General features: G+C 45.0%; 1 protein-coding gene across 1 annotated transcript in view; it reads left to right on the forward strand.

Annotated features, from left to right (window-relative positions):
* The window catches only part of ENTREP1 (endosomal transmembrane epsin interactor 1), a 174,973-nt gene that overhangs the window by 67,213 nt on the left and 80,574 nt on the right, over positions 1–27,186 (forward strand). The window contains exon 4 of the mRNA XM_085633000.1: positions 2,218–2,346. Within this exon, the coding sequence (XP_085489126.1) occupies positions 2,218–2,346 (129 nt within the window). The remainder of the gene's footprint in view (positions 1–2,217; positions 2,347–27,186) is intronic.

Raw genomic sequence — 27,186 nt, forward strand, 5'->3', positions numbered from 1 at the left:
TCTCGTGTTTGATTCCCTTACGGCCTACAGGCAACCCCTACCCCTGTTCAGCTACCAGTTCCCAGAATAAGACCTGAAAAACCACTTGCTGAATTGAAATCATCCACCGTTATTAACACCTGACTTGAGTCCTTGGTAACATGCACCTTCTTAGCACATATCTTATGGAGAAGTGTTGTTATTCCAAACCACAATCAAAAGAAGTAAGTTATTTATTTTGATGTATTACATCAAGTGTGTAATGTCTTCACATTTAAATTTAGTCATGTCATACAGTGTATGTGTGCGGGTGAAATTAAGAAGTGAGAATGTCATCAGAGCATTAAGTGTCAGAGACATGCTTTATGAAACTTAAGATGTAACCAAGTTTGAGGAATTTCCACCCTCATTTTCCTCTAGCAGTGACTGATTTTAAAATGTAACTTGTGTTGCACAAAAATATCTTGGAGCCAATATATTTTTAAGGAGGGGCTTTACAGCTGGTAGCAGTGGATTCCGTTAACTGCACATCCAATCAAGTGTAAGACAGTATAGAGACATATAGTATAGTGGGAAAGAAACAATGTATATGTGGGCGTTACATCAGACAGCACCCTTGCTACTTATTGGGGTGCAACCTGAGTGTGATCCAATGTCACACTCCATGTAATTGTGAGATAGCCAGGAGCACACCAGGTTCAATGATAGAGCCCAACCAATGTAGAGGTAATAGTAACCCAGCAGTTGTGTATTTATATATATAATGCATTTTTCACTTTGTATTCAAAAGTTCAGTTTAAAAGGAGCCCAGAGTCCAGAGTTGACACAGCTGTACAGACAATAAAGTTCATTTACAAAAGAAGCCAACTAAGTCCACCCACCGATACTTGTTGTAGATTTCTTAGCATATGGTTGACTGTTTTTATGGATCAACGTTTGTGCAGTTGAAAAAGGGTTGACACAGTTGATGTGTGTTTCGTCTAAGCGAGTTTCTCAAGGCTAGTATTGCCCATGCGTACATTAATAAATAAAGGTGGAATAGGGTAGCAAAATAAGAATTGGGTTGTGTCTCAAAACGTAAGGTTAAGCGGTATGCCTATGTCATATTCCCCCCCAAGAAGTTGTACTGGCAGAGGGGCAACAAAATTGAGGACTGATTAGCAGTAGCAGGGTCATGGCTGGTATGCAGAGGAGACCATGAGCGGGGGGGGGGGGGGGGGGGGGGGGAGGTCCTTCTCCTTCAGCGGAGCCAAGATCTAGAACGAACTCCCACTCCGCATCAGACAACCCCCCCTGCTAGCCTTCAGGAAGAGCCTCAAGACCTGGCTCTCCGGATGAGACGAAGCTGCTCAACACCCCAGCCCCCATCCTCCCAGCGCCTTGAGACCCTCGAGGGTGATTAGTGCGCTTCACAAATCCCTGATGGATTTATTAATGTGCACACAGCAATGCCAACTCTGGACAGTGGGTTCCTTCTAAACAGAATTTTTGAATAAAAAGTGAAACTTGCACTATATATGTACATTTTGTGTGTCACTATGACCTCTACATCGGACTCTAATACTGTACTTGGAATATTCCTAGACATTTCACAATGTTTTAATGAGGGGCATATGGTCGGCTGTGGCACACGTCTTTCATACGGATACAACATGGGAATGATTATAAAAGGTATCCAGTGAACATCTGTAGTTTTCATTGGAGTCTCCCACTTGCCAAAGAACATACCGGGACGATTTATAAGCCTTTTGGTTGTGAAGGGGGAATAGGTAACAAACAACATTTCACAAAAGTTCTCTGTCAATCTCACAAGTCCATCATCAGGCTAGTGAACTGCTGTGATGGTTCCCATCTCTCATGGTTTTAGACACATCGTTATAAGGGAGATCCAAAATCAGACATCATTTCGGCTGTCAGTCTAGAACTTTAATGGAGTCTTTCCTAAACCCAAATACACAGCCAGAAAATGCCCAAAACACACTCTTAAGCATGTCAGTGTAAGTGGTACTCCATGAAACATTGGCTTGTACAAGATAAGGCTCTGAAGTTAGAGAAATGACAAATATTGAATGATATTGGATGTTGACTTTCAACATATGATTTTAGATTGGAGTTTATGGCATCGATCCAATTTTACTAGCTAGTACAGATTTTTTTTTGCTAATGAAAACATATATTTGAGCTAAAAGTCTCTTTCCTACTGTATTGTAATTGCAATTCATTCTCGTGTTTTTTAAGACGGATTTTTCAGAAGGCAGAAGCTGCATATGTTGTGAAGATACCCAGACCGCTAAATGCTCGGAGAAAGAGAATGCCTTGAGGCTATACCCGGTCCAGTCATGCAGCGCTGTACATCTTCTGCTCAAGGTAACACAAAGTGTTGAAATGCATTCATCTCAGTAGCCTATTTTAGTAAGAAAGTCGAAAACTGGCAATGTGAAGCAAAGGTGGTGTGGGAAAGGGGACACCGAAACAAAGACAGAAGCCAAATTATGTTTCCTGGAAGAAAGAGGGATCCTTCCATTGAGAAAGTATCTAGGTGGGTTGTCAAGTATAGTACGGCTTTTTCTAGCCCCAAAACAGTCCTCACATGCAACTGTTTTATGCAGGCCTAGCGAGCAATTTGGCTACAATGCTCTTCTTGTCTGCTTTTAAAATCGTTTTAGAAGTGTCGCAAATGAAGGTAAAAACTGTCCTCTTAGTCAGTCTTCAGATTCTTACTTTATCAAGCTTCCAGGCACTATGTGATAAAATCTCAGTGACAAAGGCCAGTATTGTATTACACGTCTATGCTGCCGAAGGGGAGCCATGAACTTCCAGAGATGGATGCCTTTTTTGAAAGGAAAGATCCTACAGAGTGTTTTATATGCTTCAAGCAGTAGGTTAGTGAGTTGATATTTATAAAACATAGACAAGAACTTAAGGTTTTACAGATAGGCATAGTTGGGACTGAATAATTTTCATAATATATCATTAGCTCTTCCCGAAAAATGATTTTACTGTTTAAGTGTCGCTGTAAAACAATGCTATCAGTTTAAGACCTTGATATATTTTTAAGACTCACAGTTAGGATAGAGAATAGTTAAGATGCACTTGTCAATAACCAGCAGGTACTGCTGCCACTCTAAGCAGAACTCCATGTTTGGTTTAGTGCTTAGTTTGTAAAAAAAATGAATGCCAGGGCTCCCGTAAGGAGGCCACTGCAGTTTGCACCACACGTTGCCTTTCCCATCGCTGCCAATGACAGTACCAAGACAATTACTAATCATCACACTCCTACAGGTGTGACAATTCAGCCTATTGCTGGCCTCCAAAACTATGAGACTGGCTTGGGCGGCAGTCAATAATAATTTATAATGTATATTGAATTAATAAACAACTGTTGTTGTGTTCATCTTTAAATTAGACAGACCGCGCCACAATGTGGCGGACTGTTACAAACCCTGATGTTGACAATTAAGTGCTGGTGCCGAGCACCAGAAACAACTGGCTCAAATTAAGCACTGGTTTGGTGGAGCACACCAATGTAGCCCTGAAATGTCCAAGCCACAAGGATATTGCCTGGCTCAGCAGCAAGAGACATTCTTTAGATAATGCAGAATTCCGTGTCAAGGATGAGCCAGCATGAAATGTATCTTACCAGGGGTAAGCGAAAAAGTTCCTATTTACTGTAATGTGGTTATTTGAGGAGAATGGGCAATGGGCTAGTATTCGATGAGATATGAACTTCTGTGGATGGTAGAAGAGGTCAGTAGATGGGATAGGTTTTAATGTGTGGGAAACACGCGGAGAGGGTGACGGTTTTAGGTGTACTAATTTGACAATGTAACAGAGCATGATCTTCCAAGAAGGGAATGCACAATAAGGGAAATCTTCCAAGTCTTCTTCCATTCTGCGTGTAGGAGGCCCGCTAGAACCGGGAAACAGTGTATACTACACTGGCATCACATCACATTACTGCTACAACGCAGTCGTTACAATGACCGTGTTTTTAGAACGCGATACCTTTACATCACAAGTCATTAGATCTACTTGTTGTAGGGGGCACCCTAACATAAGGAATAGTATAATTTACTATTCCAACAACTTCCCTACTGTTGCGCTGGCTGGAGTTGGAATAGTAGATTATACTATCCCTAAGTCCAGTGCACCCCCTACAGCAAGTCGATCTAATGACTTGCGATGTAAAGGTATCGCGTTCTAACAACGCGGTTGTTGTAATGACCGCGTTGTAATAGAACGCGATGTAATAGCATGCGTTGTAACATGCTATATTCGCTAGAATCACACTAAATGAAACCTGTTAAACATCGCCCTTCTAACCAGGACAACCGCAGGCCATGCTGGCCATGTACTTAGTGAAATGACTATAGAATTCCTACAACAGGGTAAGAATTTGGACCAATGGAAAAGATCCTATATGGCCAGACCCTCCAGTTACTGTATGTGAAGAAGGGACCCTGTTAGTGAACAACCTGCTTTTACAAGTGAGGTGAAAGAGGTGAGCTTTGTACATCACCTGTCACGCTCCTCCGATAGACAGTGGCTTTAAACCTGCAGAAGCATTGCCTAAATGTAGAAATGTTTTAAAAGAAAAATGCAGTTAAACATGTAGAATGATTGACAGAGCAGGCAAGAGGAAGTTTTTACCTTCATCTGGCAACACTTCATTTTCATGATTTAAAAAGCAGACAAGATACAAGATGTAGCTGAATTTCTCGGTAGTTCTCTGTAAAATCGGTTGCGTTTGAGCACTGTCTTGAAGTTTGAAGAAGCCAGACTGTCCCGACAACCCACTTAGATACTTTTGCTTCCGCTTCTTCAATGGAAGGTTCACTCTTTCTCCCAGGAAAAGTTATCAGATGTTTGGCGGGAGAGGGACATTGTGGAGCCATATACAATAATGCAGTTCATACCCCCCTTCGACTACCCTACACAATCCCACAGACTAATAAATACATGCAGGGTGGTGTGCCACCTCACAAACCCTACTCTGTTCCATTCTCCCTACTATGACAAATGATTTAGAAACAGGATTCCACCCATTCTAATGTAGCACTCTCTGCAGACTCTTCTCGACCCAAAAAGGCAAATGCACCTCTACTGCCTTCCCGCAAAAAGACATTCGTACGTGGCTTCATGCCGCTATCCATCACATAACTCTGAGCCTCACATGCCGGCCTATGACCATGGTCTCCACTCTCAACGAAAGTGCACAGAGCAGGGGCCATACGAACAGCTGTCTGACTGAACCACTGAGGGCAAAGACAGAGATCATCTTTCTACTGGAAGTCTGGGCACACCCTCCCAGTCAGCAGAGGGTGGTCCAACATGCGCCTCTTTGGGGGTTCCTGGAGATGCGTAGGAGGATTTGAACCTTTCCAAGCACTAGATACAAACCCCAGTTTTTAACTGCTCTGATGTCCAAGCTGTGAAAATCGGTGCTCACCTTTCACTAGTATTGTATTGTATTGTATAAGAATTTATAGAGCGCAAGAGAACTGTAACCCTACGGGTATCCAGGCGCTCTGACCAGACAGGATGTTTTATCGCACGAGGAGACAAAGTCGGGGACTTCATGCTAGTGGGAACAGCCAGGTCTTAATACAGAACAACTGGTTTCAAATTGTGAGTTGCTCATCATTCCTTTCAAGAGATGCATCAAACAACATCTCGTTCACCAAAACACTGGGGATGAGCCTGAGTTTTGCACATTGCCACTTCCCTCGCCAGGGGATCTGTCTACATAGAGTCTGTTGCATAGAATCTGTCTCTCTGTTCCAAGCTTCCGAAAAGAGCCTCTTGATAAACTGACAACTCAGAAGTCATGTTCTTTGCATTGAGGGGACACCCTAGCATCAGTTTTATTGAGCACGCCAATACATTAAAAAAATCTATTTTAGTACATGTCAGCATTACCATTCTTTATTCCTGCCAATAGCTTAATATTTTGAGAGGTGAACGTAAAAAGGCTGCTTTATTTAACTTTTGTAAACCATTGATACAGTTTGTCATAATTTATTAAACAGGTACATTACAAGCTAAATCAGTATTAATGTACTTACGTACGTACTTAATGTTTCAACACTTTGATGAATGGCATTTGTTTACAACAGTTTTAATTGCTTCATTTATCTGTGGAACCTTACGCATCGAAAATATCCCTAGCCCTCATATACATTAAAAAATAATTTAGTACAATTTCAAGACATACAATAACTCCTGCAGTAGAGTTACAAACATGCACCCCCCAGTCACACCATCTAAGATCCCCATGGCTAGCAAGATATAGGTTGTGTATGCCATTAATCTTTCAAGAGTTTATACACACAGTTCGTATACCTGAAAGCATGTTAAAGCGCTGTAAACAAACTCTCGTCCTCAGCAGTAAAGAGTTCATTATTAACCACGTCCAATCAGAATACTTTTTCCTGAAACACACATGACCATGGTTTATTCATCTGGACAGCGAGAATATGAAATTAGAGGCTATTGTTTTTGTGATCACTTTATGCCAGGTGATCTGATATTAAGTATTCTGAATGATAACAATATTGTCGGTTTGATTGAGTCTGTGGTATGCTGAAGAGGGTCCTATGTGGACAATATTCACTACATATTATATTATAATTAGCATTGCAGGGTCCTCGTATTATATATTTTATGATGTTGTAGAATCTAATGGTACAATCTGAATTGTTACAGGATGTTTTGCATTTGCACTTTCAACTATCTTGTGCGCACTTATGAATTTAGTATGTACGACGAAAACTGTTACCGTTGGGTCTCTGCGTATACTTTGTACTTGTATTATATATAGAAATTTAAGATGCTTTATAATGAAGTTAAACGTTTTAGAGTATTTAACTGTATAGCTTGACCCAAACTGTCTTATCAGTATTCCATTACAATGGTGAAACTGGTCAATATCTGCGTACTTGCACATTTAGTTTTAGCAAGCTGCTTGTATCTCATTATTGCTCAACAAAACTGATGAATTCATGGTTTTATATGCATTTTATTTTGTTACTGTTATTTTAGCTCTGGATGATTTGTTAAATCAGAGCTTTTTTATTTGTATTTGTTTTATGTGGAACACTTAGGAGCTCCAAATCATCATAAAAATTGATTAATTGGTTGATAGGTTTGATTGTTAGTTGAAGTTTGTGCTGCATGCGCCTAAAACACAGCTTACAGTTCTCACCTTTTACAAAAAAGTATATTTGACAGTACATTAAACAAACGTTCGCCATAAAAATGTATGTAATCAAATGTAATAATGTATAGCAATTATAACAATTCAGGTGAAAGTTTAGACCGTGAGATGACCTCCAGCATGAACTTTATTTTAAATACTGCGGAAACTCCTGCCTGGATGAGATAACAGAATTCATAACTGTGGACTTAAAGAATATATCATTCACTCTTCAAAATGTAACACTCAGTCAAGGTTTGGCTGAGATGAGGGAGATTTTACAAGCTGATCTTGAGCAATAAGCAGTTGTAAAGTAATTGAGTGAATCAACTGCTTAATGGAATAAGACCCAACTAAGACCCTGATTGAGTTTTCGACCCTGTTTATGAGTTTACTCCCCAGCCTGGGGGACACCTGCATGGACCGGGAAATACCTTGTTCTTTACTGTGCATTTCTTCCCCATTCCAAAGAACACAACCCCATCATTTTCCACCTGCTGTCAGCAAAGAAGAAAGTGTCAGAGGGAGGGTCACAGGAGGGATGGTTAACAGACTCGTGGTTCAGGGCCTTTAGCCTGGCTGCTGTTTGTCAGCGAGTAGAATTGTCTGCTCTGTCTGTGCTGCTGCAGCGGTCGGGTAGGGGCAGGCTTTGCTGATGCCCTCAGTGCCTGAGGCAATAAAGTTCGATCTCTTCGAGTCTGAAATTATTGAGTCCGGAGTTTGTATACCTGATAATTTGAGACTTGGAAAACACTTGGAATTACAAGAGGTGGAAGGTCCCCCAGAGTTATCACTCTGGGGGAAATATCCCAAATAGTAGCAAGCTTTTGCAAAGTCAAGAGATATGCAAGAGATACTGGCTTTGCCAATGTGTTATAGCCATGTTGTACACCAACGTGGCTGCTGTTCAGTATGGCTAAAAGATAGTGGCACAGAGGAGCGTGGCATGGAGTGAAGTGCAATGTCGTAGAGTGGAGTGTCGTAGAGTGTAGTACAGTGTCCTGGAGTGGAGTGTCGTAGAGTGGCATAGAGTGGATTGGCATAGAGGGGCGTAGACTGGATTGGAATAGAGCAGTGATTGTTAACCTTTTGACTTCTATGGACCCCCCCTTTGAATCATTACTGGAATCCGGGAACCCCCACTGAGTCATTATTGGAAGCTAGGGACCCCCGGCCTAAGCAATTTCTGATTTGAACCTCTAAACGATACAAAAAATGCAAAAAGAAGTATACACCAATCAGCTGGTCACATATTGAAATATTTTCTTTATTACACAAACAAATATAGAAAAAGTTTTTAGATTTAAAATTTTGCTACTTTAATTGTATATTAATTTTAATTTCAATATTTTTTAATTATGTAAAATAGTTGTGGACTACAGGTTAAGAACCACTGGAGTAAGTTACACAATGGACGCAAGAGGGAGTGACGACAATCGGGCACTGTTTATAGATAAGACACTGGCAGATCATGACAATTTCACCCGCACACATGGTGTCCCCCAGACATTTTTTATCCTACATGCTGCCATTCCATATTATATTAAACGCCACTGGTCCCCCGATGGAGTGGAGCCTTCTACTCATTAACTAATACACGCAATACACTTAATCTGGGGAAGGGCGACACCTCACCCGCTGGTTGTACAAAGGCATTAGGTCACACGCCAGAATATCACTCACCCCTCTGCGTACAAAGTGGGCAGGGGATCTGGGCAGGAATTTCACAGATAAAGAATGGGCAACTATAGTGGAAGTTCCTAAAAAGGTATCTAGAAATGCTATATTTAAATATATACAGTGGATGATTCTACATAGGGCGTATCTTACACCAAACCGTATTAATAGTATATATCTGGAGGCCCAACTTCCTCGCCCCCCGATGTCAGGAACCCGAGGCTAATATTCTTCATATGCTATGGGATTGCCCACGTTTACGAGAATACTGGCACAAAATTGGTTATCTAGTACAAGACCTAACGGGCACTGAAGTATGGACAACACCAGAGAGCTGCCTACTGGGGTTACACCATTGCTCGAAAGGGAAGAAAGCAAGTTATCGCTTTGCGGACATGGCCATCCTTATAGCGAAGTGAGCTATTACTCGGAGATGGAAATCAGCCCTTCCCCCCACACCACGTACTTGGCACACAGAAATGACTCTCTGGGGTAGTGCAGAGAGTGCTAATATACGTAAAGAAGAATCCAGAGGATTACTTAAAATACCCATATCTATGGAATGGGTTCAGATGTTAGAAGCACTAAAAGCTATCTACCCAATGGAACCTCCAATTTCCCAAGGTGCAGTACCATCTTCCCCCTTAACGCCCTGACCACATGACTGATCCTGTTTAAAGCCGTATATTGTGCAATACCTCACTGCTTAGGACCATTAAAAGTACATTATTCCCAAATTATATAGTTATTTGCGAGACCACATACCTCTTTTAGAGTGAACACGCATAGGCAGGTGGCCAGAACAGTGGGTGGGGGGAGGAATCTTTAGATTAAGAAATGTTAGTTTATAATGTTATGTGTAGAAATGATTCACATAATATCAGGTTGTTTGTAAATTATAATGGTCATCACCTGTGGAATGAGATGTACCACATGGACAATAATAGAAATGTATTATTGTAATATTCGCCCATTTTTATATATGTATGTACCATCAAACAACTGTAACATTGCTATACCAATTGAATATGATAAACTCAATAAAATTGTGTTAAAAAAAAAGAACCACTGGAGTAGAGTTTTATAGAATAAAGTGGTGTTGAGCGGCTTAGTATGGTGTAGAATGTCCGCAAGTGGAGTAATGTACAATGGGGTGTAGTGGAGTAGAGTAGGGTGGAGTAGACGGTAGTGGTGTAGAGTGAAGTGGTGTAGAGTGTCAGAGTTGAGGGACATAAGGTGGCATAGAGTGAAGTAGAGTGGAGTCCCATAGAGTGCCGTAAAGTGGAGTAGAGTGGAGTGGTGTAGAGTGCCATGGAGTGGAGTAGAGTTGTGTAAAGTTGAGTAGAGTGTCATAGAGTGGGGGCATAGAGTGGAGTGGCTTAGAGTAGAGTAGAGGTAAATCTCATAGAGTGGAGTAGAGTGGCATAGTGTGGAGTGGCTCAGCGTGGAGTACTCTGTAGTGGAATACTTTAATCAAGAGGAGTGGTGTAGAGTGTCACAGCGTGGAGTGGAGTAGTGCCAGAGAGTGGCGTACAGTGGAATAGTTTCATAGAGTGGATCAGTATAAAGTGGAATGGTGGACAGCGAAGTGGAGTAGTGTGAGGTGGCATAGAGTGGTGTAGAGTTTTGTAGAGTGTAGTGGTTAGAGTGGTGTAAAGTGTAGTGAGTGGAGTGGCGTAAAGGGGAGTGGCATGGAGTGTAGTCGCATAGACTAGAGGGGTGTAGACTGAAGCGGTGTACAGTGAAGTAGAGTGGAATAGAGTGGAGTAGTGTAGAGTGTCATAGAGTGGCGTGGCGTACAGTGGAGTTGAGTGTCCTGTAGTAGAGTGTTCGAGGCATGTGGGCTGCTGAATTCATATCTGTGCATAGATCGCCGCCTAGTGTTGGGTCCGGATGTTTGCACGTTGTTGTCCTGGAAGAGTCTTCGAGGTATCCTGGGATAGGTGACTCCTCCCCTGGACTACAGTGCGCATGGGCATCCTCTCCATCCTCAGATTGTTTTTTTCCGCCATTGGGTTCGGATGTGCTATCTTGGCTCAAGTTAGGAAAAACTTTATCGAGGCCAAAAGGCCTTTAGTTCGCGTCGGTACTGTTTTCTCGATCGGTTTCGATACTCCTTTGTTAGTTTAACAACTTTCAGCACCGACTTTTCGCTTCTTACCTGCCCATCGACGACATCGACGATGGGGTAGTGCACTGCCATTACAGCAAACACATTGCATTGAACATTACATTGCACAGACATACCGTTTTACTGCTAAAACTATACAGTGCACAAATAATGTGCTTCATTTGTGCTTTCCTAATTCTTATATACACTGAAATATTTGTACAGTTCATTTACAAGCATTTACATGTTGTTGTGTGATAGAAAAAATAACATCCTACATCCTGTTACATTCCCATACCCAGCAAGCTTGTCACATTAATCCTCTCACCTTGCAGTTGAGAAAGAAAAGTAAACACCAAGCTCCATGGAAGACAGAGCCTAACTTTTGACCTCTGTGTTTGAATGCACTGCAAATGTGTCATGATAAAAGCAAAACGGAAAGGCCCGTTTATTCACTTCTGAACTCCAGCATGGTTCTTTTGGGGGTGTTTGAGGGGACAACTGAAAAGCCATTTACTTTCCTGGGATGCCTCAAGAAAAAGAAAAAATTAGTTCCCAGAAAGTGAACAATTGTGAAAGATTACAAGGAGTCAGTCAGAGAGATGGCAAATAGGCTATGTCCCCAGGAGGTACAAAGACATGATTGGCCACCTAACACAAATAAAGCCAGCAAAGAAAAAGCAAGCAAATATGAGTTACAAACCACAAAACCAATGGTAAGCAATGGCCAGAATGCATTTCCAGAGAAGCTTTAAGAATGTCCTCAAGAAGTCTTTCCAAACCAGACAGCTGTACTTTCTGGTAGGCTTTGACCTAAACACCAGAGGCAGAGAGTGTACAGTGCCTGTTGTCCACTGCGTTCAGGCTGCAAGTGGTGCTGACCTAAAGCTGGCCCTTCTGCTGCAGGCATTAGTGAGCTGGTCTAGCAGGCAATGTTAGTGGGCTCACAAGCGTTGAGGTACCACGGGGAGGGGTAAGGCAACTGGGTGACGCAATGCTACAGCCAGCTCCAATAAAAGATTATTCTTCCACCTTACCTAAAGCACAAAACATGACCATTATATAATGCACACCACAAACTAAACTATCTTATGGTGTGTAAATAATGGTTATTTCCATTACCCACTGCAATGGAACCCATTTTTAACAGTCTTAAAAGGATTAAAGGCTGCGTTGGCCATGTCAGAGTCAAAATTTTGACCTGAGTTTGGACAGAAATTTTTGCAACAGCTAATTAATTCATTCGGTGTTTTGCAGGCTTGTTCAATAATTCAATCCACATGATCAATCATCTTTTATCCTGTTTGATTATATGACGTGGGTTTTTGTATAGATTGCTACATGCTCCCTTAAGCTTGCTTCAAACCATCAGGAAGGGAATATAGCCAAACTCGCACTTGGCTACTCTCAGTGGCTCCATTTAGTTGACTATGAGTGGTGAGAAGCTTCTGACTGCAGGCAGCCTCATAGAAGGGGCAGCTGACGATAGCCAGCTGGTCTGAGAGCCCTTCCAAGGACAGAGAGACTTTCCAAGGATAGAGAGACTGAGATTCTCATCCGTGGAGTGGCATTTCAGTTAAGACCTGGGAAGAATAGGTAAAGCTGCAGACTACGTAGAGGCTTTTTAGTAAAAAGCAGCGATTTTGGGGACCTGACTGTGACTTAGAAGTTCAGTGATCGTCAGGGTGAACAGTAACATCAGGGACAGGAAAGAAAGGATAAGCTGTAATGACCTGCCGCTCACCAGGAGCCTCAGGGGTCTACTGTGAAGAGCAGCTTCAGGAACCCAACAGTGAGAGCTGTTCGTAGACTTGAGGGTGAGCAGAAGTCCTTTGGAACTAAGATTGATGCTGGACACTTGAGACCTGGGTGTAAGCTGGAGCCTAAAGTACCCAAATTGAACTGGCCCTTCGCTTGGAGCAAAAGCCTGTGAGGCTTAGGGGGGAGCAGGAGCTTCAGAGATCTAGCGAAGAGTGGGAACCTCCGGTCCAGGGTGTGTGCAGAACACCAGGAGAACTGAGAGTAAACCGAAGCCTCAAGGAACTCTTTGCTGACCTGAGGGAGTGCAGCAACTTTCCAGTAAGATTGGGAAAGAGATAGAGAGCATGAGAGTGAACAGGGCTAGAAGGGCTGGGTTGTAGGGGGACGTCTGAGTGAACAGGAGCCTCAGGGGATCTCACCGTGAGCAGGAGCTCTAGGGGTCTTAGTGTGAGCAGGAGCCTCAGGGGGTCTGAATGTGAGCAGGAGCTCCAGGGGTCTCAGTGTGAGCAGGAGCCTCAGGGGGTCTCAGTGCGTGCAGGAGCCCCAGGGGTCTCAGTGTGAGCAGGAGCCTCGGGGGTCTCAGTGTGAGCAGGAGCCTCAGGGGATCTCAATGTGAGCAGGAGCTCCAAGGGTCTCCGTATAAGCAGGAGCCCCGGGGGACTCAGTGTGAGCAGGAGCCCCAGGGGTCCCAGTGTGAGCAGGAACCCCGGGGGTCTCAGTGTGAGCAGGAGCCTCAGGGGGCTCAGTGTGAGCAGGAGCTCCAGGGGTCTCCGTATAAGCAGGAGCCCCGGGGGACTCAGTGTGAGCAGGAGCCCCAGGGGTCTCAGTGTGAGCAGAAACCCCGGGGGATTCAGTGTGAATGGGAGCCCTCAGGGGTCTCAGTGTGAGCAGGAGGCCCGGGGGACTCAGTGTGAGCAGGAGCCCAAGGGGTCCCAGTGTGAGCGGGAGCCCTAGGGATCTCAGTGTGAGTAGGAGGCCCGGGGGTCTCGGTGTGGGCAGGAGCCCCAGGGAGGTGAGTCTGAGAGGGAGCATCAGAAGATAGGATCAGAGAGTGAAAATGAGAGTCAGAGTCCTGAGGATGAGTGTGTAGCTCTGGGACCAGCTGATGTGAGTAAGAGCCTCGCTGTCTTGGGAGAGCAGGGCAGCCGGTCCTTCAGAGTGAAGACAAGCCAGACCTAAGTGTGAACATGGTACTCTGGCCACCTGTAGATTTGTGGATATGAACATGTCCGTGCTTGGGCTTTACGGCCTAAAAGTAGGGAGAGGACTCATTGATCTGAGGGTGAGCCACGGCGAAGGGCGATCCATGGACCTGAAGATGAGTGTCACTAGATCAGTAGGTAAGATGTAGTGAAATAATGGAGTTCTTAGTCAAGTCCAATGTTACTGGCCTCACAGGCTATAAAAGGCTTTATTTACCACAAACTTCTCCACAAACTAGCCCTTGGTACGAATCAAGCAATGTCTAATGAAATGTTGCAATCTACAAATAGCGGAACGTTTTTGGGGGTCCCTGTGCCTATTTTTATCTCAATCCTACTCTGGGCAGGTGTGTGTTTGTACGCATGCATCTGGGTGTGTAGATCTGTGTGTGGTGTGTGTGTGTGTGTGTGTGTATCTTGGTGTGTAGATCTGTGCGTGTGTGTGCATCCATGTGTGTGTTTGCGTGAACATCTTGGCATGTAGATCTGTCTGTGGTTCTGCTTGCGTATGTGTGTGCATGCGTGTATGGGTATGCATGTGTGCACTTGTACATCTTGGGGTATAGATATGTCTGTGTGTGTCTGTGTACACCTTGGTGTATAGATCTGTCTGTGTCTGCTTATGAGTGTGTGTGTGTGTGTGTGTGTGTCTGTGTGTACGTGATCTTGGGGGGTAGTTTGTGTGTCTGTGCCAGTGCCCGGAGATGCCCATCTTGGCTTTCCACCCCTACAGACCAACAGGTGCATTAGCCCGGGGTCCTCTGTGTTAGCCCCTCCACTTTGTGCTGCAATTAAATCCCAGCTTGTGAGGCTCGGTGCTGCCCCTGGTCCTGAGCTCTGAGTGGTTCTAATGCGGGAAACTAAATACAAGTTTGTGCAAAACCTTTCTGAAACCCAATGTATATTTATTTGGTGTTTATTGCCTCGATGTGTTTATTTACCCGACCGGCCTGAATGCAGTAAATCCGGGAGCCCTGGAGGAAACGATTCTGCTTTTATCCCCTGGCTGCTGACCTTGGCCCACATCCCATTCTGTGTCCCTGGCCAGGGCTGGCATAATGCCTAGGGGCATAGCTTAGTCAGTAGGATTGGGGGATCGGTTGAGCTTCAGATTTTCTGACAATCAGGCTTGCATACAATGTTTAAATACATTATACAAGCAGAGTACATGCGGGGGGGGGGGGGGGCTAAATGGCAGCGGAAAGGGAGAGGAATGTGAATTGGTAGGAGTGCTAAGAGAGAAAATACAATATTTTGTACAATAATAAATATTTTTGAGGACTTTCAAAACAGATAATGTGTGTCTGTGGATTTTTTCTGTGTCTATGTAAAAAATTACTGGTGAAATCCGACTGGCAATCTCACAATACCCAACTGAAAGCACCTATATCCAACTAAAATGCATTTATTCTGGGGGGTGTAGCAGCCCAAACACCCTTCCCCCTCCCCATAGCTACGCCCCTGATAATGCCCACCCTCTCCAGATAAGATGCTCTGTGTCCAGTTCTCAGTCTGCTGGAATGGACATCCCAAGAAGGTGTTGATGAGGCTGAGAGAGGTCTAAAACCAGAGTTGCAGACTTTCAAACTGGGGAATAAGGTTTGAGTCTCGGCGCTGGCTCAACATCCTGCGATTCTGGGCAAATCACTTAATTTCTCCTGCTGTAAAACAAAATAAGAAAATACCCAGTTGGTATACAAATCTGCAACACTTTGCCACTACTCGTGTATCACTCGAGTGTGTACTTGTCTGTGTTTCATAGTTTATGCTAATTAATTATTAACCATTAGTTTTAAGATACAAGGAGCTAAACGGACCAAAAACCATATATCAAACCCATGAATTTAATCATTTCTCAGTAATAAAGTCAGTGGCAGTCTAGCAGGCAGTGCAAAAAGAGTCGACCATCCTTTTGGTGAAATTGTTGCAGATACAGAATACACTGACTTTTACACCCTTGAGATCTATGCATCGAGTTTTGCTATGGTTCTCATTGAAAAGTCAAGTAGTTAAGAACAGATATTCTGTTTCAACAGACATGAGGGGAAATACAAACAAAATGGGTTATGTTCAGGGCCGGACTGGGAACTGAGAGCAGCCCTGGCAAATTTTGCCAGACCAGCCCCCATCCGGCACGTAGTGGGCAAAATTTTGGAAAAAAAGACAGACCAAAATGGTGCATTTTACAGCACATTTTTCATTACATATTTAATTGTGTCAACTTACAAAGCACAGTAAATAGTAGATGATGACCTTAAAGAGGACCAGGTTACCCACCCAGTCATATGTACCCATACACATTCTCCTGTCATCCCTCCGGACAACCCCTTGCCCTTCACTCTCATGCTTCATATATCTTTCTCTTCTAGAAGTCTTTCCTCGCATTCTCTCTCCCTCCTTCTTTACTTATCCCTTCCTCCCACCTTCATCTCTTCATCCCTTCCATCTTTTCCTCCCTCCCTACCATTATTGCTGGTGTCTCCACAGCCCCTTTACCTTAACATGTCTGCAGCAGTGAGGAGATGATTGCCAGCACCCCACCGCCCCCAATCTGCCTCCGGGTCCGACTCTGATTCACTTTCAAAGCCGTAAACCGTTTGATATTAGTTGAGCACCCGCCCTAATATAAAACGGTTAACAGCTTTGAAATTGAATCTGATTCGGACCCGGGGGCAGATTGGGGGTGTGGGGTGCTGGCAATCATCTCCTCACGGTCGTCTCCACTGTGCAGCGCAGAAGTATAACCGGGCCCGGGCCGGGGCCTGTATTAATTTACCTCGGCTGAGGGCCTGAGGCTCTTTCTTTTTTAATCGTGGCACGGACAGGGCGCCCGCGGCCGCTCATTGGAGTTGCCCTGCTTGCCTCGCACCGTCTCGTCACGCGTGACTGCAATAAATCAGACATTTTAATCATGATGATTGTCATGGTCACAATGACAATCATCATGATTAAAAATTTTGATTTATTGCAGCCACTGCCAGCCACTGCCCGTGACGGTGCGCAAGCCACCTTGGTCCACCGCTCTCACAAACTGGTGACCCCCCCTTTGAATCATTACTGGAATACGGGAATCCCCACTGAGTCATTATTGGAAGCTAGGGACCCCCGGCCTAAGCAATTTCTGATTTGAACCCCTAAACGATACAAAAAAATGCAAAAAGAAGTATACACCAATCAGCTGGTCACATATTGAAATATTTTCTTTATTACACAAACAAATATAGAAAAAGTTTTTAGATTTAAAATTTTGCTACTTTAATTGTATATTAATTTTAATTTCAATATTATTTAATTATGTAAAATAGTTGTGGACTACAGGTTAAGAACCACTGGAGTAAGTTACACAATGGACACAAGAGGGAGTGACTGCAATCAGGTACTGTTTATAGATAAGACACTGGCAGATCACGACAATTTCACCCGCACACATGGTGTCCCCCAGACATTTTTTATCCTACATGCTGCCATTACATATTATAGTAAACGCCACTGATCCCCCGATGGAGTGGAGCCTTCTCATTAACTAATACACGCAATACACTTAATGGGGGAAGGGGGACACCTCACCCACTGGTTGTACAAAGGCATTAGGTCACACCCCAGAATATCACTCACCCCTCTGCGTACAAAGTGGACAAGGGATCTGGGCAGGAATTTCACATATAAAGAATGGGCAACTATATTGGAATTTCCTAAAAAGGTATCTAGAAATGCTAAATTTAAATATATACAGTGTATGATTCTACATAGGGCGTATCTTACACCACACCGTATTAATAGTATATATCTGGAGGCCCAACTCCCTCGCCCCCGATGTCAGGAACCCAAGGCTAATATTCTTCATATGCTATGGGATTGCCCACGTTTACGAGAATACTGGCACAAAATTGGTTATCTAGTACAAGACCTAACGAGCACTGAAGTATGGACAACACCAGAGAGCTGCCTACTGGGGTTTCACCATTGCTCGAAAGGGAAGAAAGCAAGTTATCGCTTTGCGGACATGGCCTTCCTTATAGCGAAGTGAGCTATTACTCGGAAATGGAAATCAGCCCTTCCCCCCACACCACATACTTGGCACACGGAAATGACTCTGGGGTAGTGCAGAGAGTGCTAATATACGTAAAGAAGAATCCAGAGGATTACTTAAAATACCCATATCTATGGAATGGGATCAGATGTTAGAAGCACTAAAAGCTATCTACCCAATGGAACCTCCAATTTCTCAAGGTGCAGTACCATCTTCCCCATTAACGCCCTGACCACATGACTGATCCTGGTTAAAGCCGTATATTGTGCAATACCTCACTGCTTAGGACCCATTAAAGTACATTATTCCCAAATTATATATTTGCGAGACCACATACCTCTTTTAGCGTGAACACGCATAGGTAGGTGGCCAGAACAGTGGGTGGGGGGAGGAATCTTTAGATTAAGAAATGTTAGTTTATAATGTTATGTGTAGAAATGATTCACATAATATGAGGTTGTTTGTAAATTATAATGATCATCACCTGTGGAATGAGATGTACCACATGGACAATAATAGAAATGTATTATTGTAATATTCGCCCATTTTTATATATGTATGTACCATCAAACAACAGTAACATTGCTATACCAATTGAATATGATAAACTCAAGAAAATTGTGTTTAAAAAAAAAGAACCACTGGAGTAGAGTGTCGTAGAATAAAGTGGTGTTGAGCGGCTTAGTATGGTGTAGAATGTCCGCAAGTGGAGTAATGTAGAATGGGGTGTAGTGGAGTAGAGTAGGGTGGAGTAGACGGTAGTGGTGTAGAGTGAAGTGGTGTAGAGTGTCAGAGTTGAGGGACATAGGGTGGCATAGAGTGAAGTAGAGTGGAGTCTCATAGAGTGCCGTAAAGTGGAGTAGAGTGGAGTGGTGTAGAGTGCCATGGAGTGGAGTAGAGTCGTGTAAAGTTGTTTAGAGTGTCATAGAGTGGGGCGTAGAGTGGAGTGGCATAGAGTAAAGTCGAGGTAAATCTCATAGAGTGGAGTAGAGAGGCATAGAGTGGAGTGGCTCAGAGTGGAGTACTCTGTAGTGGAATAGTGGAATCAAGAGGAGTGGTGTAGAGTGTCACAGTGTGGAGTAGTGCCAGAGAGTGGCGTACAGTGGAATAGTTTCATAGAGTGGATTAGTATAAAGTGGAATGGTGGACAGCGAAGTGGAGTAGTGTGAGGGGGCATAGAGTGGTGTAGAGTGTAGTGGTGTAGAGTGGTGTAAAGTGTAGTGAGTGGAGTGGTGTAGAGGGGAGTTGCATGGAGTGTAGTCGCGTAGACTAGAGGGGCGTAGACTGAAGGGGTGTACAGTGAAGTAGAGTGGAATAGAGTGGAGAAGTGTAGAGTGTCATAGAGGGGCGTGGCGTACAGTGGAGTTGAGTGTCCTGTAGTAGAGTGAGTGGGGTTGCATAGAGTGTAGTATGCATGGTATGGTAGTGCACTGCCATTACAGCAAACACATTGCATTGAACATTACATTGCACAGACATACCGTTTTACTGCTAAAACTATACAGTGCACAAACAATGTGCTTCATTTGTGCTTTCCTAATTCTTATATACACTGAAATATTTGTACAGTTCATTTACAAGCATTTACATGTTGTTGTGTGATAGAAAAAATAACATCCTACATCCTGTTACATTTCCATACCCAGCAAGCTTGTCACATAAATCCTCTCACCTTGCAGTTGAGAAAGAAAAGTAAACATCAAGCTCCATGGAAGACAGAGCCTAACTTTTGACCTCTGTGTTTGAATGCACTGCAAATGTGTCATGATAAAAGCAAAACGGAAAGGCCCGTTTATTCACTTCTGAATTCCAGCATGGTTCTTTTGGGGGTGTTTCAGCACCCCCCCCCCCCCCGACATCCAGTGCCTATGGCATGGTAATGAAATTGAGAAGAGGACTGTTTAATTTATGCTAACAGTAAAGAGCACTCACCAAAATAAACAAGCTCGTAGACACAGCATTGTTCCTCACAGGCGTCTGGTAAGGTGGTTAAGTAGAATCAGTAAAGCAGAAAAATATGAGGAAGCAGGAACTTTTTAAAGAAGTGCAGCAGTTCACTTCTGTGAACTAGCACACAGGGGACAACTGAAAAGCCATTTACTTTCCTGGGATGCCTCAAGAAAAAGAAAAAATGTGTTCCCAGAAAGTGAACAATTGTGAAAGATTACAAGGAGTCAGTCGGAGAAATGGCAAATAGGCTATGTCCCCAGGAGGTACAAAGACATGATTGGCCACCTAAAACAAATAAAGCCAGCAAAGAAAAAGCAAGCAAATATGAGTTACAAACCACAAAACCAATGGTAAGCAATGGACAGAATGCATTTCCAGGGAAGCTTTAAGAATGTCCTCGAGAAGTCTTTCCAAACCAGACAGCTGTACTTTCTGGTAGGCTTTGACCTAAACACCAGAGGCTGAGAGTGTTCAGTGCCTGTTGTCCACTGCGTTCAGGCTGCAAGTGCTGCTGACCTAAAGCTGGCCCTTCTGCTGCAGGCATTAGTGAGCTGGTCTAGCAGGCAATGTTAGTGGGCTCACAAGCGTTGAGGTACCATGGGGAGGGGTAAGGCAACTGGGTGACGCAATGCTACAGCCAGCTCCAATAAAAGATTATTCTTCCACCTTACCTAAAGCACAAAACGTGACCATTATATAATGCACACCACAAACTAAACTGTCTTATGGTGTGTAAATAATGGTTATTTCCATTACCCATGCAATGGAACCCATTTTTAACAGTCTTAAAAGGATTAAAGGCTGCGTTGGCCATGTCAGAGTCAAAATTATGACCTGAGTTTGGACAGAAATTTTTGCAACAGCTAATTAATTCATTCGGTGTTTTGCAGGCTTGTTCAATAATTCAATCCACATGTTCAATCATCTTTTATCCTGTTTGATTATATGACGTGGGTTTTTGTATAGATTGCTACATGCTCCCTTAAGCTTGCTTCAAACCATCAGAAGGGAATATAGCCAAACTCGCACTTGGCTACTCTCAGTGGCTCCATTTAGTTGACTATGAGTGGTGAGAAGCTTCTGACTGCAGGCAGCCTCATAGAAGGGGCAGCTGACGATAGCCAGCTGGTCTGAGAGCCCTTCCAAGGACAGAGAGACTTTCCAAGGACAGAGAGACTGAGATTCTCATCCGTGGGGTGGCATTTCAGTCAAGACCTGGGAAGAATAGGTAAAGCTGCAGACTACGTAGAGGCTTTGAGTAAAGAGCAGCGATTTTGGGGGCCTGATTGTGACTTAGAAGTTCAGTGATCGGCAGGGTGAACAGTAACATCAGGGACAGAAAGACAGGATAAGCTGTAATGACCTGCCACTCACCAGGAGCCTCAGGGGCCTACTGTGAAGAGCAGCTTTGGGAACCCAACAGTGAGAGCTGTTCGTAGACTTGAGGGTGAGCAGAAGTCCTTTGGAACTAATATTGATGCTGGACACTTGAGACCTGGGTGTAAGCTGGAGCCTAAAGTACCCAAATTGAACTGGCCCTTCGCTCGGAGCAAAAGCCTGTGAGGCTTAGGGGGAGCAGGAGCTTCAGAGATCTAGCGAAGAGTGGGAACCTCCGGTCCAGGGTGTGTGCAGAACACCAGGAGAACTGAGAGTAGACCGAAGCCTCAAGGAACTCTTTTCTGACCTGAGGGAGTGCAGCAACTTTCCAGTAAGATTGGGAAAGAGATAGAGAGCCTGAGAGTGAACAGGGCTAGAAGGGCTGGGTTGTAGGGGGACGTCTGAGTGAACAGGAGCCTCAGGGGATCTCACCGTGAGCAGGAGCTCTAGGGGTCTTAGTGTGAGCAGGAGCCTCAGGGGGTCTGAATGTGAGCAGGAGCTCCAGTGGTCTCAGTTTGAAGAGGAGCCTCAGGAGGACTGAATGTGAGCAAGAACTCCAGGGGTCTCAGTGCGTGCAGGAGTCTCGGGGGTCTCAATGTGAGCAGGAGCCCGAGAGGGGTCTCAGTGTGAGCAGGAGCCTCAGGGGATCTCAGTGTGAGCAGGAGCTCCAAGGGTCTCCGTATAAGCAGGAGCCCCGGGGGACTTAGTGTGAGCAGGAGCCTCAGGGGTCTCAGTGTGAGCAGGAGCCCCGGGGGTCTCAGTGTGAGCAGGAGCCTCAGGGGTCTCAGTGTGAGCAGAAACCCTGGGGGACTCAGTGTGAGCGGGAGCCCTCGGGGGTCTCAGTAGGAGCAGGAGCCCCTGGGGTCTCAGAGTGAGAAGGAGCCCCAGGGGTCTCGGTGTGGGCAGGAGCCCTTGGGGTCTCAGTGTGAGCAGGAACCCTAGGGGTCTCAGTGTGAGAAGGAGTCCCAGGGGTCTCAGTGTGAGCAGGAGCCTAAGGGGGGCTCAGTGTGAGCAGGAGCTTCAGGGGTCTCCGTATAAGCAGCAGCCCGGGGGACTCAGTGTGAGCAGGAACACCAGGGGTCCCAGTGTGAGCGGGAACCCTAGGCGTCTCAGTGTGAGTAGGAGCCCCGGGGGTCTCGGTGTGGGCAGGAGCCCCAGGGAGGTGAGTCTGAGATGGAACATCAGAGGATAGGATCAGAGAGTGAAAATGAGAGTCAGAGTCCTGAGGATGAGTGTGTAGCTCTGGGACCAGCTGATGATGAGTAAGAGCCTCGCTGTCTTGGGAGAGCAGGGCAGCCGGTCCTTCAGAGTGAAGACAAGCCAGACCTAAGTGTGAACATGGTACTCTGGCCACCTGTAGATTTGTGGATATGAACATGTCCGTGCTTGGGCTTTACGGCCTAAAAGTAGGGAGAGGACTCATTGATCTGAGGGTGAGCCACGGCGAAGGGCGATCCATGGACCTGAAGATGAGTGTCACTAGATCAGTAGGTAAGATGTAGTGAAATAATGGAGTTCTTAGTCAAGTCCAATGTTACTGGCCCCACAGGCTATAAAAGGCTTTATTTACCACAAACTTCTCCCCAAACTAGCCCTTGGTACGAATCAAGCAATGTCTAATGAAATGTTGCAATCTACAAATAGGGGAACGTTTTTAGGGGTCCCTGTGCCTATTGTTATCCCAATCCTACTCTGGGTGGGTGTGTGTTTGTACGCATGCATCTGGGTGTGTAGATCTGTGTGTGGTGTGTGTGTGTGTGCATCTTGGTGTGTAGATCTGTGCGTGTGTGCATCCATGTGTGTGTTTGCGCGAACATCTTGGCATGTAGATCTGTCTGTGGTTCTGCTTGCGTATGTGTGTGCACACGTGTATGGGTATGCATGTGTGCACTTGTACATCTTGGGGTATAGATATGTCTGTGTGTGTCTGTGTATACCTTGGTGTATAGATCTGTCTGTGTCTGCTTATGAGTGTGTGTGTGTGTGTCTGTGTGTACGTGATCTTGGGGGGTAGTTTGTGTGTCTGTGCCAGTGCCCAGAGATGCCCATCTTGGCTTTCCACCCCTACAGACCAACAGGTGCATTAGCCCGGGGTCCTCTGTGTTAGCCCCTCCACGTTGTGCTGCAATTAAATCCACAAGGCTGCTTTTATCCCCTGGCTGCTGACCTTGGCCCACATCCCATTCTGTGTCCCTGGCCAGGGCTGGCATAATGCCTAGGGGCATAGCTTAGTCAGTAGGATTGGGGGATCGGTTGAGCTTCAGATTTTCTGACAATCAGGCTTGCATACAATTTTTAAATACATTATACAAGCAGAGTACATGCGGGGGGGGCCTAAATGGCAGCGGAAAGGGAGAGGAATGTGAATTGGTAGGAGTGCTAAGAGAGAAAATACAATATTTTGTACAATAATAAATATTTTTGAGGACTTTCAAAACAGAGAGTGTGTGTCTGTGGTTTTCAAATTACTGGTGAAATCCGACTGGCAATCTCACAATACCCAACTGAAAGCACCTATATCCAACTAAAATGCATTTATTCAGGGGGGTGTAACAGCACAAACACCCCCCCCCCCCTCAAAGCTACGCCCCTGATAATGCCCACCCTCTGCAGATAAGATGCTCTGTGTCCAGTTCTCAGTCTGCTGGAATGGACATCCCAAGAAGATGTTGATGAGGCTGAGAGAGGTCTAAAACCAGAGTTGCAGACTTTCAGACTGGGGAAGCAGGTTTGAGTCTCGGCGCTGGCTCAACATCCTGCGATTCTGGGCAAATCACTTAATTTCTCCTGCTGTAAAACAAAATAAGAAAATACCCAGTTGGTATACAAATCTGCAACACTTTGCCACTACTCGTGTATCACTCGAGTGTGTACTTGTCTGTGTTTCATAGTTTATGCTAATTAATTATTAACCATTAGTTTTAAGATACAAGGAGCTAAACGGAACAAAAACAATATATCAAACCCATTAATTTAATCATTTCTCAGTAATAAAGTCAGTGGCAGTCTAGCAGGCAGTGCAAAAAGGGTCGACCATCCTTTTGGTGAAATTGTTGCAGATACAGAATACACTGACTTTTACACCCTTGAGATCTATGCATCGAGTTTTGCTATGGTTCTCATTGAAAAGTCAAGTAGTTAAGAACAGATATTCTGTTTCAACAGACATGAGGGGAAATACAAACAAAATGGGTTATGTTCAGGGCCGGACTGGGAACTGAGAGCAGCCCTGGCAAATTTTGCCAGACCAGCCCCCATCCGGCACGTAGCGGGCAAAATTTTGGAAAAAAAAGACAGACCAAAATGGTGCATTTTACAGCACATTTTTCATTACATATTTAATTGTGTCAACTTACAAAGCACAGTAAATAGTAGATGATGACCTTAAAGAGCACCAGGTTACCCACCCAGTCATATGTACCCATACACATTCTCCTGTCATCCCTCTGGACAACCCCTTGCCCTTCACTCTCATGCTTCATATATCTTTCTCTTCTAGAAGTCTTTCCTCGCATTCTCTCTCCCTCCTTCTTTACTTATCCCTACCTCCCACCTTCATCTCTTCATCCCTTCCTTCTTTTCCTCCCTCCCTGCCATTATTGCTGGTGTCTCCACAGCCCCTTTACCTTAACATGTCTGCGGCAGTGAGGAGATGATTGCCAGCACCCCACCGCCCCCAATCTTCCCCCGGGTCTGACTCTGATTCACTTTCAAAGCCGTAAACCGTTTGATATTAGTTGAGCACCCGCCCTAATATAAAATGGTTTACAGCTTTGAAAGAGAATCAGATTCGGACCCGGGGCAGATTGGGGGTGTGGGGTGCTGGCAATCATCTCCTCACGGTCGTCTCCACTGTGCAGCACAGAAGTACAACCGTGCCCGGGCCGGGGCCTGTATTAATTTACCTCGGCTGAGGGCCTGAGGCTCTTTCTTTTTAGGTCTCGCCTGAGCCAGCGCTTTAGCGCTGCTCTCGCAAGAGCTTTTGTAAACGGGGGATTTGGAAGTGCAAACGAGTGCTTTCAGGCCGCCAAATACAGTGCATGAGCGCCTGGCGCGCGCACCATTTGGCAGCCTGCCTGATCATTTCACGGCCGCTTTGATGTTCTCAGTGAGCCGCGCGGCCACTGAGAACATAAAAGCGGCCGCGAAAGTGCACATCATTTGCCACCCCCTCCCTTATCCCACTTCCTGCTTGTCTGTGTTTGCTAAACTACTTTCAGTACAGAGTGAGAGCGCACCAGCACAGCTTTTCTTTCCAAGAGGGGAACCCTCCTGTACTCGCATTTCTGCTTTGCTTCTCGGTCTCCTTTTTCTGCATGTTGGAATAACAGCCACTTTGCAGCTTGCAAATTCCTACTTTGACGCCTCTCGTTCAATTTCCCTTTCCTCCATAGCTCTGCTTTCCCAGGCCTCATTTCTCGTTGGCGTCCTAGCTCTCAGTTACTTACTGTACCCACGCTTCTCTGTGCCCTTCTTTCACGCCAACGCTCCTCTAATCGTTTTCTCCTCAGTTCAGGGGCTGCTCTTCTTCCGGCTCACCTTCCCAGCACCCCACTCAGCACTGTCCTTCCCCCTCCGGCTTGCTTTCTTCTCCGACGACCATCCCTGTCATTCTGCGCCAGGCCATGTCATGCAGCAGCCGGTGTTGGTGGCAGGCCCTGGCCTGGTTGCAGACGGCCTGCCTGTTTATGAGCTTCATGGCCTGCGATGATGCGCTGCTCAGTGCTTGAGGTCTGCCGACTTCATAGCTCTACCACAGCACTTTCCCGGACGGCAGCAAGTTCGACTCCAGGTGAGATGGGGAGGCGGACGGGCTTGTTAAATGACTGTTCACCAGGCACCTTGATGTCACAAAAGTAATCTCACATTTGGCTTTTTCACATGCTTGCCAGTCAGCCCAAGCCTCCTTAGACTCCAAAACGCCTCGCTAGTTTAACTTCAGTTTCCATGATACTGCAAATGCCTCGAATCTCCCTAGAAGAGATTCAGTTAATCCAGTATCTAACCCTGAAATGAATACGAATTTATAATCTGACTTACTGAACTGCGTCACAGTACAAGGGTAAGGACTCAATTAGATGTGTAAATCGTTCCCACAGAATCATCCCAGCTATAGGTTGAAGCTGTTAAAACCAACAGGACCTCCCCACTAATACTTTTGCTGCGACATACTGAGCCCACCCCTAATTTCTCTGCCCCCTTATCACCTCATACTCCTGCGCTTCCTGAACGTAGTTAGTCATCAGATAATCATTCATTGATTAAAAGCTGCGCGCAAACTAAATAGAACATTGAAAACACTTGTTCTGAAATTTAACGACAAACCAGTTCTCGTTGAATTAATTCAAATCTTGAAACACGTTCACCCAAACTGACTGTCCGCTCCATGGACCCCTCATAAAAACTCACTTTAACACACCCCACCCAACAGCCAGACTCCTAGGACCTCTTTCGCAATCACTCACATAAATTTCACTTATTAAAATTACAGACGTTTTGTCATTTTAGGTGCTCATGGGGGTACAGCACGCTTCCTTTTGCATATGTATTGTTTTAGTTGTTCCGCCCTCCCTCCCGTTGTCCGTGCCTTCTCCCCCTCCCTCCCCCCAACCCCTCCCTCCTATTGTCCGTGTTGCCTACCATTTGTAATGCACTAGGTCTCGCATTATCGCGAGTTTGAGCTATTGGCATTGTAAATGACAAAGCCTTTCATTAGGTCTCGCCTGAGCCAGCGCTTTAGCGCTGCTCTCGCGAGAGCTTTTGTAAATGGGGGATTTGGAAGTGCAAACGAGTGCTTTCAGGCCTCCAAATACAGTGCATGTGCGCCGGGCGTGCGCACCGGTTGGCAGCCTGTGTCATTCATTTCGCGGCCGCTTTGATGTTCTCAGTGAGCCGCGCGGCCACT

Source organism: Triturus cristatus, chromosome 2_1 (assembly GCF_964204655.1).
Source record: "Triturus cristatus chromosome 2_1, aTriCri1.1, whole genome shotgun sequence".
NCBI lineage: Eukaryota > Metazoa > Chordata > Amphibia > Caudata > Salamandridae > Triturus > Triturus cristatus.